We start from the raw sequence: 14,240 nt of genomic DNA, 5'->3' as shown, positions 1-14,240 counted from the left end.
AGTCCAAAACAAACATGTACTGTTTCCTGTTTCTTCTTAAGTCTCTTAATGCATAAATTCAGATGACACTAATGTGGCTGAAGGAAGGAAACCCGTAGCATCCCAGCACGGGATTTAACAGATCGGTAATATTTCAGTGGTAAAAACAACCTTAAACCTAAGGTGAATTCAATTCCGCTCCTTGAAATCATAGATAGTTTTGTCAATTTTACACAGCTTGTAAAATCTATCAGAAAAGGGTGAAAAATCGGCGCATCGCTTGTCACACTAAAATCGGCTGCGATCTCCCCGCGGTTCCCCTGCGACTGCGCCGCGTCATAGTTTCACACAATAATTTAACTGCAAATTAGGACAGAATTTACTTGTCTGGCGACGACGAAGTATTCAGAATTTTTTCCACTTTTGCCTTTTAGCCTCACTACACACAAAGCTAAGGGACAGTCAGTAGCATCAAAGAGTTGACAATGTGCAAAATTACAAAAAAAAGGGTTTTCAACCCAAAGGAAATCCAAAAATAGAACTAGCAACTATGAAACGTGTCGTTTTACGCAAGCCTGTTTCTCAGTATATAGGATCGAACGGCATTGGGCCTAATTCGATTTTGACGTCAGCCACATGTCGGTCCGCGCTCCTCCCTGATCTGTTCCACTTGCGGTCTCTGTGCGGCCGCGGCCGAGACCTCTGCTGCTTCCGCGGCTGCTGATGTTTCACCCGCAGCTCCTCTTTAACGTAGGAGTCGGGTCTTTCCAAGGGCCTACGGTGTGATTTAAGACAAAAACAAAAAGAAAATGAAACGGTTGGTTAAATGTGAGCTCGGTGGTTTTTGCAACAGATTCATCCTGGATACCTACCGTAGAAGGAGAGAGTCGGCTTACCTTGGCCCGTAGTTTTTCGAGTAAGCATCTCCGAAGAAGTGCCTGTAGACGTACTCGTCGAGATCTTCAAACACATCGTCGTCGAGCCCGTGGTACTCATGCATGTCTTCCAGGTAGTCTTCCACGCCACTCACAAAGTCGGTGAACAGCATTTGGTCGTGGATGAAGACCCCGTTGTGGAAGAAGTTGTTGATGAATTTCTCCAGGTCCTTCCAGTGGCGGAAGTGATCCACTTCCTGCTGGAGGTAGCTCTGAAGGAGTTGGTTGAATTCATCCGCTCTTATCGGCTCCATGGCTTTGTTGAAGAGGCTCATGGATTCTTGGTAGGCACAGTCAAAAACCCCAGAGCAACCTTTGGGGGCCGCTCTGTGTCGGTGTATGTCTTCATCTTCCTGAACTTTACCCCCGGATTTTCTGGTGTTGTGGTTGCTTTGGAAGAAACTGTCTGAGGGTTTGTGTGGGTGTCTGTGGTGAGGTCTGTGGGCCCTGTGCTGCCACTGCTCCTTTGAATCCCTCTCCTGGAACCACCTGCCACAGGACTGACCTCTGGCCTTGTTCAGCAGAGTGGAGGCCGAGTCCTTGAAGTGGCGGAAAGTCGATTTGACAGAATCGGAGAATTTCCTCAGGTTTTCTTTGACGGCCTCCTTGGCTTTCTTGATTTGCTCTTTGTGATGGTGGACAAACTCCTTGGTAGAGTTCTTCACAGCGTCGAATGTCTCTTTCACCTTCCCGCTCATGCCTTCTTTACTTTTTTTAACTTTTGGCTGAGTGTCTCCCTTGGCCTGATTTTTGGTTTCCACGTACAGTTTTTCCCACAGGTCCGAGCGCTGTTGCTCAAAGATCAGTTTCTTCTCCAGTTCCAGCAAGCGAGACTGTAGCTTCTCGGTCTCAGAATTGGCTTCTCCTTCTGCGTCAGCACTTTGACGGCTCAGCTGTTCCATCTCCTTCCTCAGCTGCTCCATAATCTTCCTTTCCTTGTCGAGGTCCTTCCTCAGCGTCTTGGCTTCAGCCGTCGATACTTCCCGCTGGTTTAGGAAGCTGCGGATGAGCTTCCTCTCCTCCTCCAGCTGCTCTTTCAACCTTTGGTTTTCTGACAGTAAGGAGTCAGCACTGGCTCCCCTGTCCTCGAGGTCTCCGATCTTTGTGTGCAGACTCCTCAGCTCCTCCTGCAAACTCAACAGGGACTTCTCCTCGTGCTCCAGGGAGCTCCTAAGCAGCTGGTTTTCAACATTTAGCTTCTGTTGCTCAGACTGAATATCTGTCTTGTCCTCTGCCATGCGTTTCATCTTCATGACCAGGTCATCCCTCTGGGCCTGATTAAGAGAATAATAATAACAATAATACTACATCAGACTTGTATAACACTTTTCTAAATACTCACATTTTACATAGACAAGCAAAGCAAACTGTTAATAAAGATGAGAAATGGTAATAAAAAAAGAGGAACCAGTAAAGTCTGTAAAGTCTTGATGATGTTCCATGTGATGTGAGTGTTCACGCAGAAGCTGTTTCCAGTCAACTTTTCTTAAGTCTAAAGAAATTACATGCGAATTAGTTTCCATCAGATTTGTTTAAGAAAATAAAACCCTGAATGTAGTTTTACATGCCCTACATCATGTGACTGAAATCTATTCATATTTCATTTTTAATTCAGCAAATGCACGTTTCCACTGCGTTTCGTGCACTTGCTTATAAACCTTTTTTTTAACTGAATTTTTTTTTTAATTTGGTCTTTCCATTCAGATTTTTTCCATTTGAAATGTCAGATTTGGCAAAACTGGCATGATGTAAAACCCCAGTAGAAAAAAGAAAACTGCATATAATTTAGGATGTACAAAGAAAGTCAATTAAGTTAATTTTTTCTCAGGTGTCACTTGTTAATCACAACATTTACTGTTCTAATAACCAGATCTCCATTTGTGTTTGTTTTAAACACTAGAACAACCAAGAAAGTCATTTTGACCGTTTTGGATTTTTAAAGTTTCATAAGTTTGTGGAAAAAAGATACAGACCTGCCGCTCCCTGAATGCTCATAAAACTGCATATATTTGCATTGAAACTAGTTTTAGATCAATTGCACAAAAAAAGTTATAAGCTCTACCTAAAACGACCATGAGCAGTCAAAATGACCATGTGTAATTGTCGCGTGATGGTGTGTGTCATGTCAGTATTTATGACGTGTGTTGTCGTATCATTTCCTTAGTGAAGTTCGTTTCTCTGTCCTAGAAACACACTAGCGTCCTCCAGTGCAGAGAAATAGTCTAAACTTGATGTGTGATGATGTCAAACATGTCTGGTAACAGACGCAGTTAGACGCACCATGACTACCACCGAGGCGTTGCGGTATTTACAGGCGTTGGACAGCGGCCATTTTAAATTGTTGAAAAATAGTATTAAAGTTGTTACAATGTTAATTTTGGTGTCAATTAGTTTCATAACAGACATACTAACATATGTAATGTATTAATATCTCAGTTGGGTATTTATCTTGACACAATACAGAGTTCAAAAACTGGCCGTCATTTTGACCGCCCACGGTGGTTTCAGGCAGGAGTGAAATCCCGGTGGCTCTGGAGTTAAGTCTTTGTAGTTGAACGTGGACTTGCCGGTTACCTGAATCTGGACCTGCTTGAATCGAAGCTCTTCATTTTCTTGTGTAACCTGGTCCATTATCTCTGTCAGAGTCTGCACCATGTCACCCTCATCCAAGTCACCTCCAAGAATCTCCTCCACCTCCTGATCGAGTGGAAAACAAAAAAAACCATAACAAAAACGTCAACACAACCACTGCGAAAAAGAAGCAGTGCTGGTTTCTTTTGAGCATACAGTCTTGACATCTTCATGGTCATGCGTTGACATTAATTAGCATGATATTATATATATATATATATATAGCGCACATACATGACATACATGACATATCTTGATACAATGTGATAAACGTACAAGCGGCATTTTATTAGGCTGAATTAAGTATAGGGAAATATCTCAGCCTGTAGAATTGTGCTTTAGTGCGCCATCTAGCTTGGTGACAGAACAAAGACACACGGGCTGATTTATTCCAGTTGAGCTTGTGAGCGAATCACAGACCTGGCTGGAGAAGAGCTGGTCTCTCAGATGCTGATGAAGCAGATCCCGAGTAACACCGAGCTCATTTACTCGGTTTTTCGCCACAATTTTCAGTCTCTCTTGACTCTGGATTGTACCTGTAGGTTAAATAAAAAAATAAAAAAATAAATGTATAACAGAAACAAAGATGATAATGACTTTAATTCGTCCCAGGGTGCAGTTGGGAGTCATTTTTTGCAAACAATGGAAGAGAATGTGCATGCTAGTCAGACAAAAAACTAGTGATATAATCCCCTACTTAGTTCCTACTAGGTCTTCACTGGGGGTGGGACGATTCACAAATCTCACGGTTCGATACGTCTCACCATTCAGCGCTCGTGATGTGATACGATACAGTGGACGTCTTGGGTAAGCAAGAGACAAAACACCACGTCAGTTCTCTATTTTTCATTTATTTGAAGAATGAGTCCCGACATTTTGGCATCATCAAGGCACGTATTCAAACGTAATGAAAGTGCAAAACTTCTAACAACATTTTGTGCAATCTTTTCTTGTTGTGTAACACAAGTGCTTTACTTTAAAAGCGACTAGAACGATGGCCATTCTGACAGTTTTGGATTTTCAAAGTTTAATAACTTTGTGAAAAAAAGATACAGACCTGCCGCTCCCTGAACGCTCCAAAAATTGCATATTTGCATTAGAACAAGTTTTAGCTCAATTGCACAAAAAAAATTATAAGATCTACCTTAAACGACCATGAGCGGTCAAAATGACCGCGCATGATTTGTGCGTCATCGTGCGCGTCGTCACTATTTATGACGTGTATCGTTCGCGTCATTTCCTTCACAACGTTCAGTTCTTTTTCACATTTCACGTTTTATAGGCCTTGTTACGTTTGTTAGATTAGCAATATGTGTTTTCCATTTTGTGTTTCAGGTAATATTTCCAACGTGTCTGGGTACAGCCGCCGTTTCAGACGCACCGTGATGACCACCGAGGCGCTGCAGTATTTACAGGCGTTGGACAGCGGCAATTTTAAACTGTTTGAAAAATAGTATTGTAACGATCACGGATGTGTAGACTCGCTAGCCCGTTGGCTAACGGGGCAGACCCTTTAGTCGAGAGATTAGCGCAGTCGCCCATGCGACCCGGGTTCGCGTCCCGGCTGCGGCAGGTTCCCGGCTGCCTCCTGAATTCGCTACAGTATCGTAGCGAATTCAGGGGGCAGTCCGGGAACCGCCACAACCGGGACGCGAACCCGTGTTTCCCACTCCGCAAGCGACAACGTTAACCAGTTGACTAAAGGGTCCGACCCGTTAGTCAAGGACCAACCTGTCTACTTATCCATGCATGCTACACTACCCGCCTCCTTCGGGAAGTGCGTCCCCGCGCTTCAGCATATCAGCTCCCTCACGCCTCTGGGCACACGCGCCTCCGATGACCTCACGGTCTCACCATCCCACTTCTGACACCAATGTAGCGAATTCAGGGGGGGGGGGCAGTCCGGGACCGCCACAACCGGGACGCGAACCAGTCGCTCCTACACCGCAAGTGACAACGTTAACCAGTCGACTAAAGGGTCCGACCCGTTAGTCAAGGACCAACATGTCTACTTATCCATGCACGTTACAGTATTGAAGTTCTTAAAATGTTAATTTTGGTGTCAGTCGTTTCCTAACAGACATACTAACATATGCAATGCATTAATTAAGTAATTAACTGATTGATTAATTAATTAATGCATTGATATTTATCTTGACAGAATTTAGAGTTTAAAATCCTGCGGTCATTTTGACCGCCCATGGTCGTTTTAGGTAGGAGTGAAATCCCGGTCGTTCTAGTGTTAATAACACACGATCTGGTGAAACGGGTGGCGTCTCGAACCCTGAAGACCGTATTGAACGATTCGAAATTTGATCCGGTATCGTCCCACCCCTAGTTCCTACCTTAAATTCATTCTGTCCATCAGTAGTAACAACCTTGAATTTTACCGTGAGAGGTCGCACAACGCTTACCATAGAAGTGACCAAAGCCCATGCTAATGGCTATGACCAGAGCCAGGAGGATGCATCTGTTGAGGGTCCAGCTGAAGTGGCCATGCAGTGGGGGAGGGACCGCGGGCGGTGCCTGCTCCACCTGCTGTGCCCCTGTGACTTCCTCCTCTTCCTCTTCTTCCTCCTGCTCTTCCTCCTCCGTGTGGGGAGAGTCCAACACCTCCTCTTCAGGCTCTGCCACGTTGCAGAGGGTGTTCTTCCTCACCCTTCTTCTCCGCACCGCGGTACCGGAGGTCCCCGCCAGCTCATCCTCACTGCTGCTGGAATTTGTCAGCACGCTCTGCTGCACCGGGAACACTGCGGCGAAACACAACAAACATTTATTACAGGAGAAATAACTCGTAAATAACAGGACACAATGATGACAGGATCCAAACAAGCTCACACGTGCTGGGAACCCATGCGGAGAGGAATTCTACTTGACACTGAACAAATATTACTGTCTGAAAAATGATCAGATTAAAAAACAATAGATCCCATCAGTAAAATGGACGATTTAAAAGCCTGAGCAAGTTTAATTTCTGCGCCGCTCACAAACAACAGTGTACCCAAAACAGCCAATCCTGGGCTGGGACAAGATTCATTTAGCCTCTGGCTCAGTTTTCCAACTCCTTCCTATCAAAGCGGAGGTAGGCCTGAGGGGTCGACACGGGTTCACCAGTTTCTCCCCTGAAAAATCTGCACCCACAAAAGGAGAGACACATCTGAGGTGTCCTAAATTATGACACACCACCGGTCCAAATACTGTAAAACTTCTTTTGATTGCCTGGATTTTAAAAGTGGACATCGTCATGACAAAAATCTCTTCTGAGTTCTTGGACTGAGGGCATCTTTAGCCTGAAGACAACGTTAAATGAAAATGGACTTTTAACTTCTACTTCATTTCACTGGTCATATTATGCACCCGTTCAACAATAAAAAAAAAAAAGAAGAAATGAAGTCTTATTTTACATCAAAATCTAATCACCATGGCGCGCCCCGGTGGCTCACCTTGGTAGAGCACGTACCACATAAGACTGAGTCCTTACTGCAGCGGCCTGGGTTCGAATCTGGCCCCTTTGCTGCATGTCATCCCCTCTCCCGTCTTTCCTGTCTCTCTCGACTATCACCATCAAATAATAGTGGAAAATGTCCAAAAACAAAAAATCTAATCACCATAATTTCCTCTACATTGCTAAGTTTTTGCGATTGCGTCACCAAATCCGAACAGGCAGGCGGGCAACTTTCCTACCAATAATCTTGTTTTGCACCATCTATCCATCCATCCATTATTCAAACCGCTTATCCTGCTCTCAGGGTCGCAGGGACGCTGGAGCCTATCCCAGCTCGAACCCAGGACCTTCTTGCTGTGAGGCGACCGCGCTAACCAATGTGCCACCATGCCGCCACCGTCCAATCAAATCACATCCCTCCCTACGTTTTGACTCCCCCAATATCCTAAAATAAGGTAAGATAAGACGTACTTTATTAATCCCCGTGGGGAAATTCATCCTCTGCTTTTAGCCCATCCCAACACACGCTGTAGCTAGGAGCAGTGGGCAGCGCCCGTGGACCAACTCCAGTTCTTCTTGTCATGCCTCAGGCAGGGGCAGAGACAGGAGTACCAACCCTAACATGCATGTCTTTCTGATGGTGGGAGGAAACCGGAGCACCCAGAGGAAACCCATGCTGACACAGGGAGAACCTGGGACGGCCTGGGGTTCAAACCCAGGACCTTCTTGCTGTGAGGCAACAGTGCTGACCACTGGGCCACCCACCGTGCTGCCCTATCCTGTTTGACTTGGAAATACATCACATTACGGAAGGGAGATCCGCTACTGAAAGATGTTTCACGTTGTTTTTAACATTATGAGTTTATAATTACAATTAATGAAGGAGTGTTTGTATGTTAATTGCTCTTGTAAACCGGCCAGACACATGCACGTTCATGTAACGGGAAGTCACCCAGAGTGCAGCCATGCTTTACAGAATAAAAAAAGTCATAAATGTTTTTGTGACACAGTGTTGTTCCTGCACACCAACGTTATCAAGGCCAGGGGCATGCTGTTCACGCTAGTCAGACCGAAACCACCTGGGAAAGAGCGGCATTTCGGGAGCCAGCTGTTTAGACGGTAGCCTAACTTCAACAGACTCTGCGGAAATGTCCACTGATTCAACATCAGACCTGTTTTAGAAGGAGGGAGAAGACAGGAATGGGCAGGAGTGTTTCGTCTCTATGCCATCTGATTTTCTCAGTATGGAGACCTGGCTCATAATGGACATCAAATCAGCTGGTAGACTTGATGGCGTGGGAGAGAAATGAACTCCTACCAGTCTCCACGGCGGTGAAGGTGTACTGGCTGCTGGAGGAGGTTCCGAGGTAGAACTCATCGGCAGCCGCCGCCGCCACCTCGTCTCCGTCGGCAGACACGTGCTCATCCTCCTTCGGGTCTCCTAAAGTCACGATGTCGGAGTGGTCACTGGAGGAGCCCAGGGTCACAGGCCCCTTCCCGGCAGCGCCTTCTCCAGCCTGCAGACAACATGTTTAACATGGTTGGTAATACACACGGCGGCGCCAGCAGAATAACATAAACCCCCTTCCTCACACTTCTCACCTCAGAGTCTGAACATTTCTCTTCTAAGGTTTCTTCTCTCAGTGTATCATCAGGTGAAGTGCCCCTTTCTTCAATGCGCCCAGCTGAAATAGTGATAAAGATAATTTCTGATGCAAATTATGACAATGTCCAAATGAATCCCATATATTAAATGTGAATGACATGTAGTAGACATGATCGTACCAACTTTTGACCACTTCATGTGGTCTCAAAGTGGTATGATCCTCATAAAACGTGTCTTCATACAGGCCGGTCTATAATCTCTATTGTTTCATGGTAATTCACTATCGTGTGGTTGATCGATAGACTTTAGAGCCGAACCTTCACAGATCTCAGTAGGCGCATAGGGGAGCGTTTGGTTTCCACCAGAGACACCAGCGGGATCCTGAAGCTCTGCCACCACATCTGGACGACTCTCTAAAGGATCAGTCCCGTATTCCAGTGTATTTTCCAGTCCCAGGGTCTCAATATCTGAACCCTCATTAACAAAATAAATAATAATAAAAAACAATTAGGAACATGCATTGTGAGAGATCCAGCTTGGATCAACCCAACTCGTGCCCACAAAGTCTGTCCGAAACCTGGGTGTGATGATTGATGACCAACTAATCTTTAAGGTTCATGTGGCCTCGATAGTTCGGTCGTGCAAATTTGCCCTGTACAACACTGGGAAAATTAGACCCTACTTGTCAGAGCATGCAGCACAACTGGTTGTGCTACATGCTCAGACCATCAGACCTCAGAATGTCACCCCGCTGTTGATATCCCTCCACTGGCTCCCAGTTGCTGCCCACATCAAATTCAAAACCTTCATCTACTACTACTACTACTACTACTACTACTTTCGGCTGCTCTCGTTAGGGGTCGCCACAGCGGATCATTCGTTTCCATCTCTTCCTGTCCTCTGCATCTTCCTCTGTCACACCAGTCACCTGCAAGTCCTCCCTCACCACATCCATAAACCTCCTCTTTGGCCTTCCTCTTTCCTGGCAGCTCCATATTCAGCATCCTTCTCCCAGTATACCCAGCATCTCTCCTCCACACATGTCCAAACCATCTCAATCTTGCCTCTCTTGCTTTGTTAAAAACATATTTAAACTCCACCTTCGTCACCTCTACTCCTTGCATCCTCATCATTCTGCTGTCCTCCCTCTCATTCATGCATAGGTATTCCGTCTTGCTCCTACTGACGTTCATTCCTTTTCTCTCCAGTGCATACCTCCACCTCTCCAGGCTCTCCTCAACCTGCACCCTACTCTCACTATGGATCACAATGTCATCCGCAAACATCATCGTCCATGGAGACTCCTGCCTGATCTCATCCGTCAACCTGTCCATCACCACTGCAAACAAGAAAGGGCTCAGAGCCGATCCTTGATGTGATCCCACCTCCACCTTGAACCCATCTGTAATTCCAACCGCACACCTCACCACTGTCACACTTCCCTCATACATATCCTGCACCACTCCTCCATACTTCTCTGCTCCTCCCGACTTCCTCATACAATACCACACCTCCTCTCTCGGCACCCTGTCGTATGCTTTCTCTAAATCTACAAAGACACAGTGTAGTAACTCCTTCTGGCCTTCTTTATACTTCTCCATCAACATTCTCAAAGCAAACATCACATCTGTGGTGCTCTTTCCTGGCATGAAACCATACTGCTGCTCGCTGATCATCACCTCTCCTCTTAACCTAGCTTCTATTACTCTTTCCCAAATCTTCCTGCTGTGGCTGATCAACTTTATACCTCTGTAGTTGTTACAGTTCTGCACATCACCCTTGTTCTTGAAAATCGGTACCAGTATGCTTCTTCTCCACTCCTCAGGCATCCTCTCACTTTCCAAGATTGTGTTAAACAATCTAGTTAAAAAAATCCACTGCCATCTCTCCTAAACACCTCCATGCCTCCACAGGTATGTCATCAGGACCAACTGCCTTTCCACTCTTCATCCTCTTCATAACTGCCCTCACTTCCTCCTTGCTAATCCGCCGCACTTCCTGATTCACTATCCCCACATCATCCAACCTTCTCCCTCTCTCATTTTCTTCATTCATCAGCCCCTCAAAGTACTCCTTCCACCTTCTCAACACACTCTCCTCACTTGTCAGCACATTTCCATCTCTAACCTTCATCATCCTAACCTGCAGCACATCCTTCCCAGCTCGGTCCCTCTGTCTAGTCAATCGATACAAGTCCTTTTCTCCTTCCTTAGTGTCTAACCTGTCATACAACTCACCATACACCTTTTCCTTTGCCTTCACCACCTCCCTCTTTGCTTTACGCTGCATCTCCTTGTACTCCTGTCTACTTTCTTCATCTCTCTGACTATGCCACTTCTTCTTTGCCAACCTCTTCCTCTGTATACTTTGCTGTACTTCCTCATTTCACCACCAAGTCTCCTTGTCTTCCTTCCTCTGCCCAGATGACACACCAAGTACCTTCCTAAATTCAAAACCTTAATGCTCACTTACAAAACAGCATCTAAAACAACTCCTGCCTACCTGAACTCCCTCATTCAGGTCTACACTCAGTCCCGCTCACTATCAGGTCTACACTCAGTTCCACTCACTATCAGGTCTACACTCAGTCCCGCTCACTACGCTCTGCCGATGAAAGGCACCTGGCACTTCCACCACAACGGGGCCCTGAGTCACTATCCAGACTCTTCTCTTCTGTAGTCCCCCGGTGGTAGAAAGAGTTACCAAACTCCATTCAATCCTCTGAGTCACTCTCCATCTTTAAGAAGAAGCTAAAGACCCAGCTCTTTCTCCAACACCTCCACACCTAATGGGATTTAAAAAAAAAAAAGTCGCTTCTATGCATCTTTGCCTTTGTGCACTGCCTGTTGACACCTATGGCCTATCAGACTTGAATCTAGTTTTTTTTTTACACTTACTTGAGTTGTTACTTCCTGACTAGATCCTTGCTTGTGTTGTATCAACTCTCAGATGTATGTCGCTTTGGATAAAAGCGTCTGCTACATGAAATGGTAACTGTAATTGTAGATCAACGTCATTGGCTAAATTAAACCTATTGGTCCTCACCTATCTGATAACTATTACAGATCATGTCAGTGACAGAAGTGGGCCTTATCTAAGGCAGGGAGGTGACTTAGTGGAAGGCCTTTTTACCTATATGTGAAAATAGGCAGTCATTCTGAATGAGTATTTTGGAAGTTTATGTCTCATTCAGGACAGTCTTGAGTAATGAAAGAACAGAATCAGGAAGAGCAGGTAAGGGAGACAGGATGATGAATAACCCTGGTCCTGAACTGGATTTGAAACCTGGATGTGATTGCGTTTTATTTTGGTACAACAATTTGGTACATCCTCTATTCTGATTTCAGGCAGTTCTAAGAACTTTTTAACTATTTTATCCTTTGGTTCTTTACACACCGTATCAGATGGTTTCACTTTTTTTTTTAATATGCATCAATTTCTGCAAGATTTAGGATGCCTGCTTTCTTTCAATTAGAGACAACAAGAAAAACTTGTTGTGACTGATGCACTGTTTGAGCTTTGTGGTGAGCAGCACAAATGCAACCTGATGCACGCTGGCTGGGTGTTTTCCTGAATAATAACGTCTGATTGTGAAAGAGCTGACACCCAGTAACCCCATGTTTTCATCTATGGCCAGCCCCAGCCCTCATAAAGACCCAATTATTTACAATGTAAAAAGGGAAAACAACTATTAAATGAAGATAGTTCAGATCAGGTCGGACGGGGAAACACCGGTCATACCTCATTACTGATGATCGTCCAGCCACAGGACGACTCGGCATCACTCGAGCTCTCTGACATTTTTCCTGTCAGCTGGCGGTCACAAAGAGATCTGCAAAAAAAAAAAACATGGTCGCTGTAAATTATCTGTGGTCACAAGATATTTAAAAACTAAACTGAGTTATTAAATGATGGCCCATACTACTTTTTTTGTGTTTTTTAGTATTGCTTGCCTGGGGACTACAGATGAAAAATAGCCTTTCAGGCTAACTGGCATATTTTTAGCAATGTTATTAATATGCCGTCCCTATAAAAATAAGAGTAATAAACTAAAAACTAAACTACACATGCAGACAGTCTGGGGATATGACACAAGTAAGTCATGTGCTATATTTGATTTGCATTCAACTCAAAATCCTTTCCTTTGGAATGATGAAGAAGGACAGGATTAGGAACGAGCATATCAGAGGGACAGCTCAGGTTGGACGGTTTGGAGGCAAAGCAAGAGAGGCAAGATGGAGATGGTTTGGACATAAGTGGAGGAGAGATGCTGGGTATATTGGAAGAAGGATGCTGAACATGGCCCTGCCAGGGAAGAGGAGAAGAGGAAGGCCAAAGAGGAGGTTTATGGATGTGGTGAGGGAGGACACACAGGTTGCTGGTCTGACAGAGGACAGGAAGAGATGGAAATGGATGATCCGCTGTTGAAAGTAGTAGTAGTAGATTCAACTCAGAATCCTCTGATTTTCCTGCAGATGCCCTTGGAGTTCCATAGGCGGGGGGCAGAATGATTGAAGGCTCTAGACCCCACGGTAGTCCGGCGGGCCAATGGTGTAGTGAGTTGGAGAGCAGGAGAGGATCTGAGAGTGCGGGAGGGCGTGTGGATATGAAGGAGTTCAGAAAGATATGAAGGAGCTGGGTTATCAAGGGCCTTAAAGGTGAGGAGCAGGATCTTGAAGTCAGTACGGTATTTAACAGGGAGCCAGTGGAGTTGCTGCAGAACAGGAGTGATGTGATCTACGGAAGCAGCTCTGGACCAGTTCAAGTTTGTGAAGACACTTGAGGGCTGGACCAAAGAGGATAGATACGGGATGTAACCGGGGTGTGAGCGAGTATGGTGGTGCTGTTAGGCGTAGGTGATGGGTGGAGATGAGTAATATTGCGTAGGTGGAGGTGTGCGGACCGAGTAACATTGTTGACGTGGGCTTCAAAAGATAATGTGCTGTGCCAAGATGACACCCAGACTCTGAACCCGAGGCGATGGAGGAACTGCAGAATTGTCAATAGTTGGGGGGGGGGGGACTATCAGGTTTAGCCAAAATAGGTTTAGTGCCTACTAGGAGGAGGTCGGTTTTATCACTGTGAAGCTTGAGGAAGTGGCATGAAAACCAGGAATTAGGACTAACCAATTAGGTAGCCATCTCCACCTAGCTAGACGTAGGAGACAGCGACCCACTGAGAACATCTGCTTGGCCTGGGTTTTGTTTTCCCCCTGTTGTCTCCTCTGTTATCATTAGGCAACAATGGCGCCGGCCCCAGAGCCTTGCGACCCAAACGGCTGACGAGACGATGCCCTCCAAACGCGGTCTGGGGACGGGCAAAACAACCGGATCTCCTCGTCAACGGCACCGTCCGTTACATTACAGTGACCGCCGATGGCGCTTAGCAGCGGGTCACATCGGTCATGACGTCACCAGAAGCTCGCAGCAGGTAACCGAATCCCGTAACGTCGGCGTGGCGTACGTTGACGCCGCACTTGATTATAAACCCTGGTTAACGTTGAGCTCGGGTCAAGAGGATGAATCAACCTTAACGTCAAAATGTCACAGAGTGTGTTGACTTACCTGCGGCGTGAACGTGTTGCAATAAGTCGGAAGCGCTCGCCGCCAGCCTGCGTTAACCCACAAACAACAACACCGCGGAG

At 45.7% G+C, this 14,240-nt stretch overlaps 1 protein-coding gene across 2 annotated transcripts; it reads right to left on the bottom strand.

Annotated features, from left to right (window-relative positions):
• Positions 1-557: 557 nt before the first annotated feature.
• LOC130112142 (cell cycle progression protein 1-like) lies at positions 558-14,240 on the bottom strand. 2 transcript variants are annotated; one of them, XM_056279436.1, is made up of 10 exons: positions 14,161-14,240; positions 12,338-12,428; positions 8,914-9,070; positions 8,593-8,675; positions 8,309-8,507; positions 5,960-6,295; positions 3,966-4,081; positions 3,489-3,611; positions 876-2,188; positions 558-754 (listed from the first exon to the last, which is right to left on the bottom strand). In XM_056279436.1, the coding sequence occupies exons 2-10, from the start codon at positions 12,395-12,397 to the stop codon at positions 562-564; spliced, it is 2,580 nt and encodes an 859-aa protein (XP_056135411.1). In that variant the 5' UTR covers positions 12,398-12,428; positions 14,161-14,240; the 3' UTR covers positions 558-561. The 2 variants fall into 2 exon arrangements, with proteins under 2 accessions (XP_056135411.1, XP_056135412.1); XM_056279437.1 differs by lacking the exon at positions 14,161-14,240 and adding an exon at positions 13,723-13,787.

Source organism: Lampris incognitus, chromosome 4 (genome assembly GCF_029633865.1).
Source record: "Lampris incognitus isolate fLamInc1 chromosome 4, fLamInc1.hap2, whole genome shotgun sequence".
NCBI lineage: Eukaryota > Metazoa > Chordata > Actinopteri > Lampriformes > Lampridae > Lampris > Lampris incognitus.
Note: the sequence above shows the minus strand (reverse complement) of the source record. Positions and strands in the feature narration are given on the sequence as shown.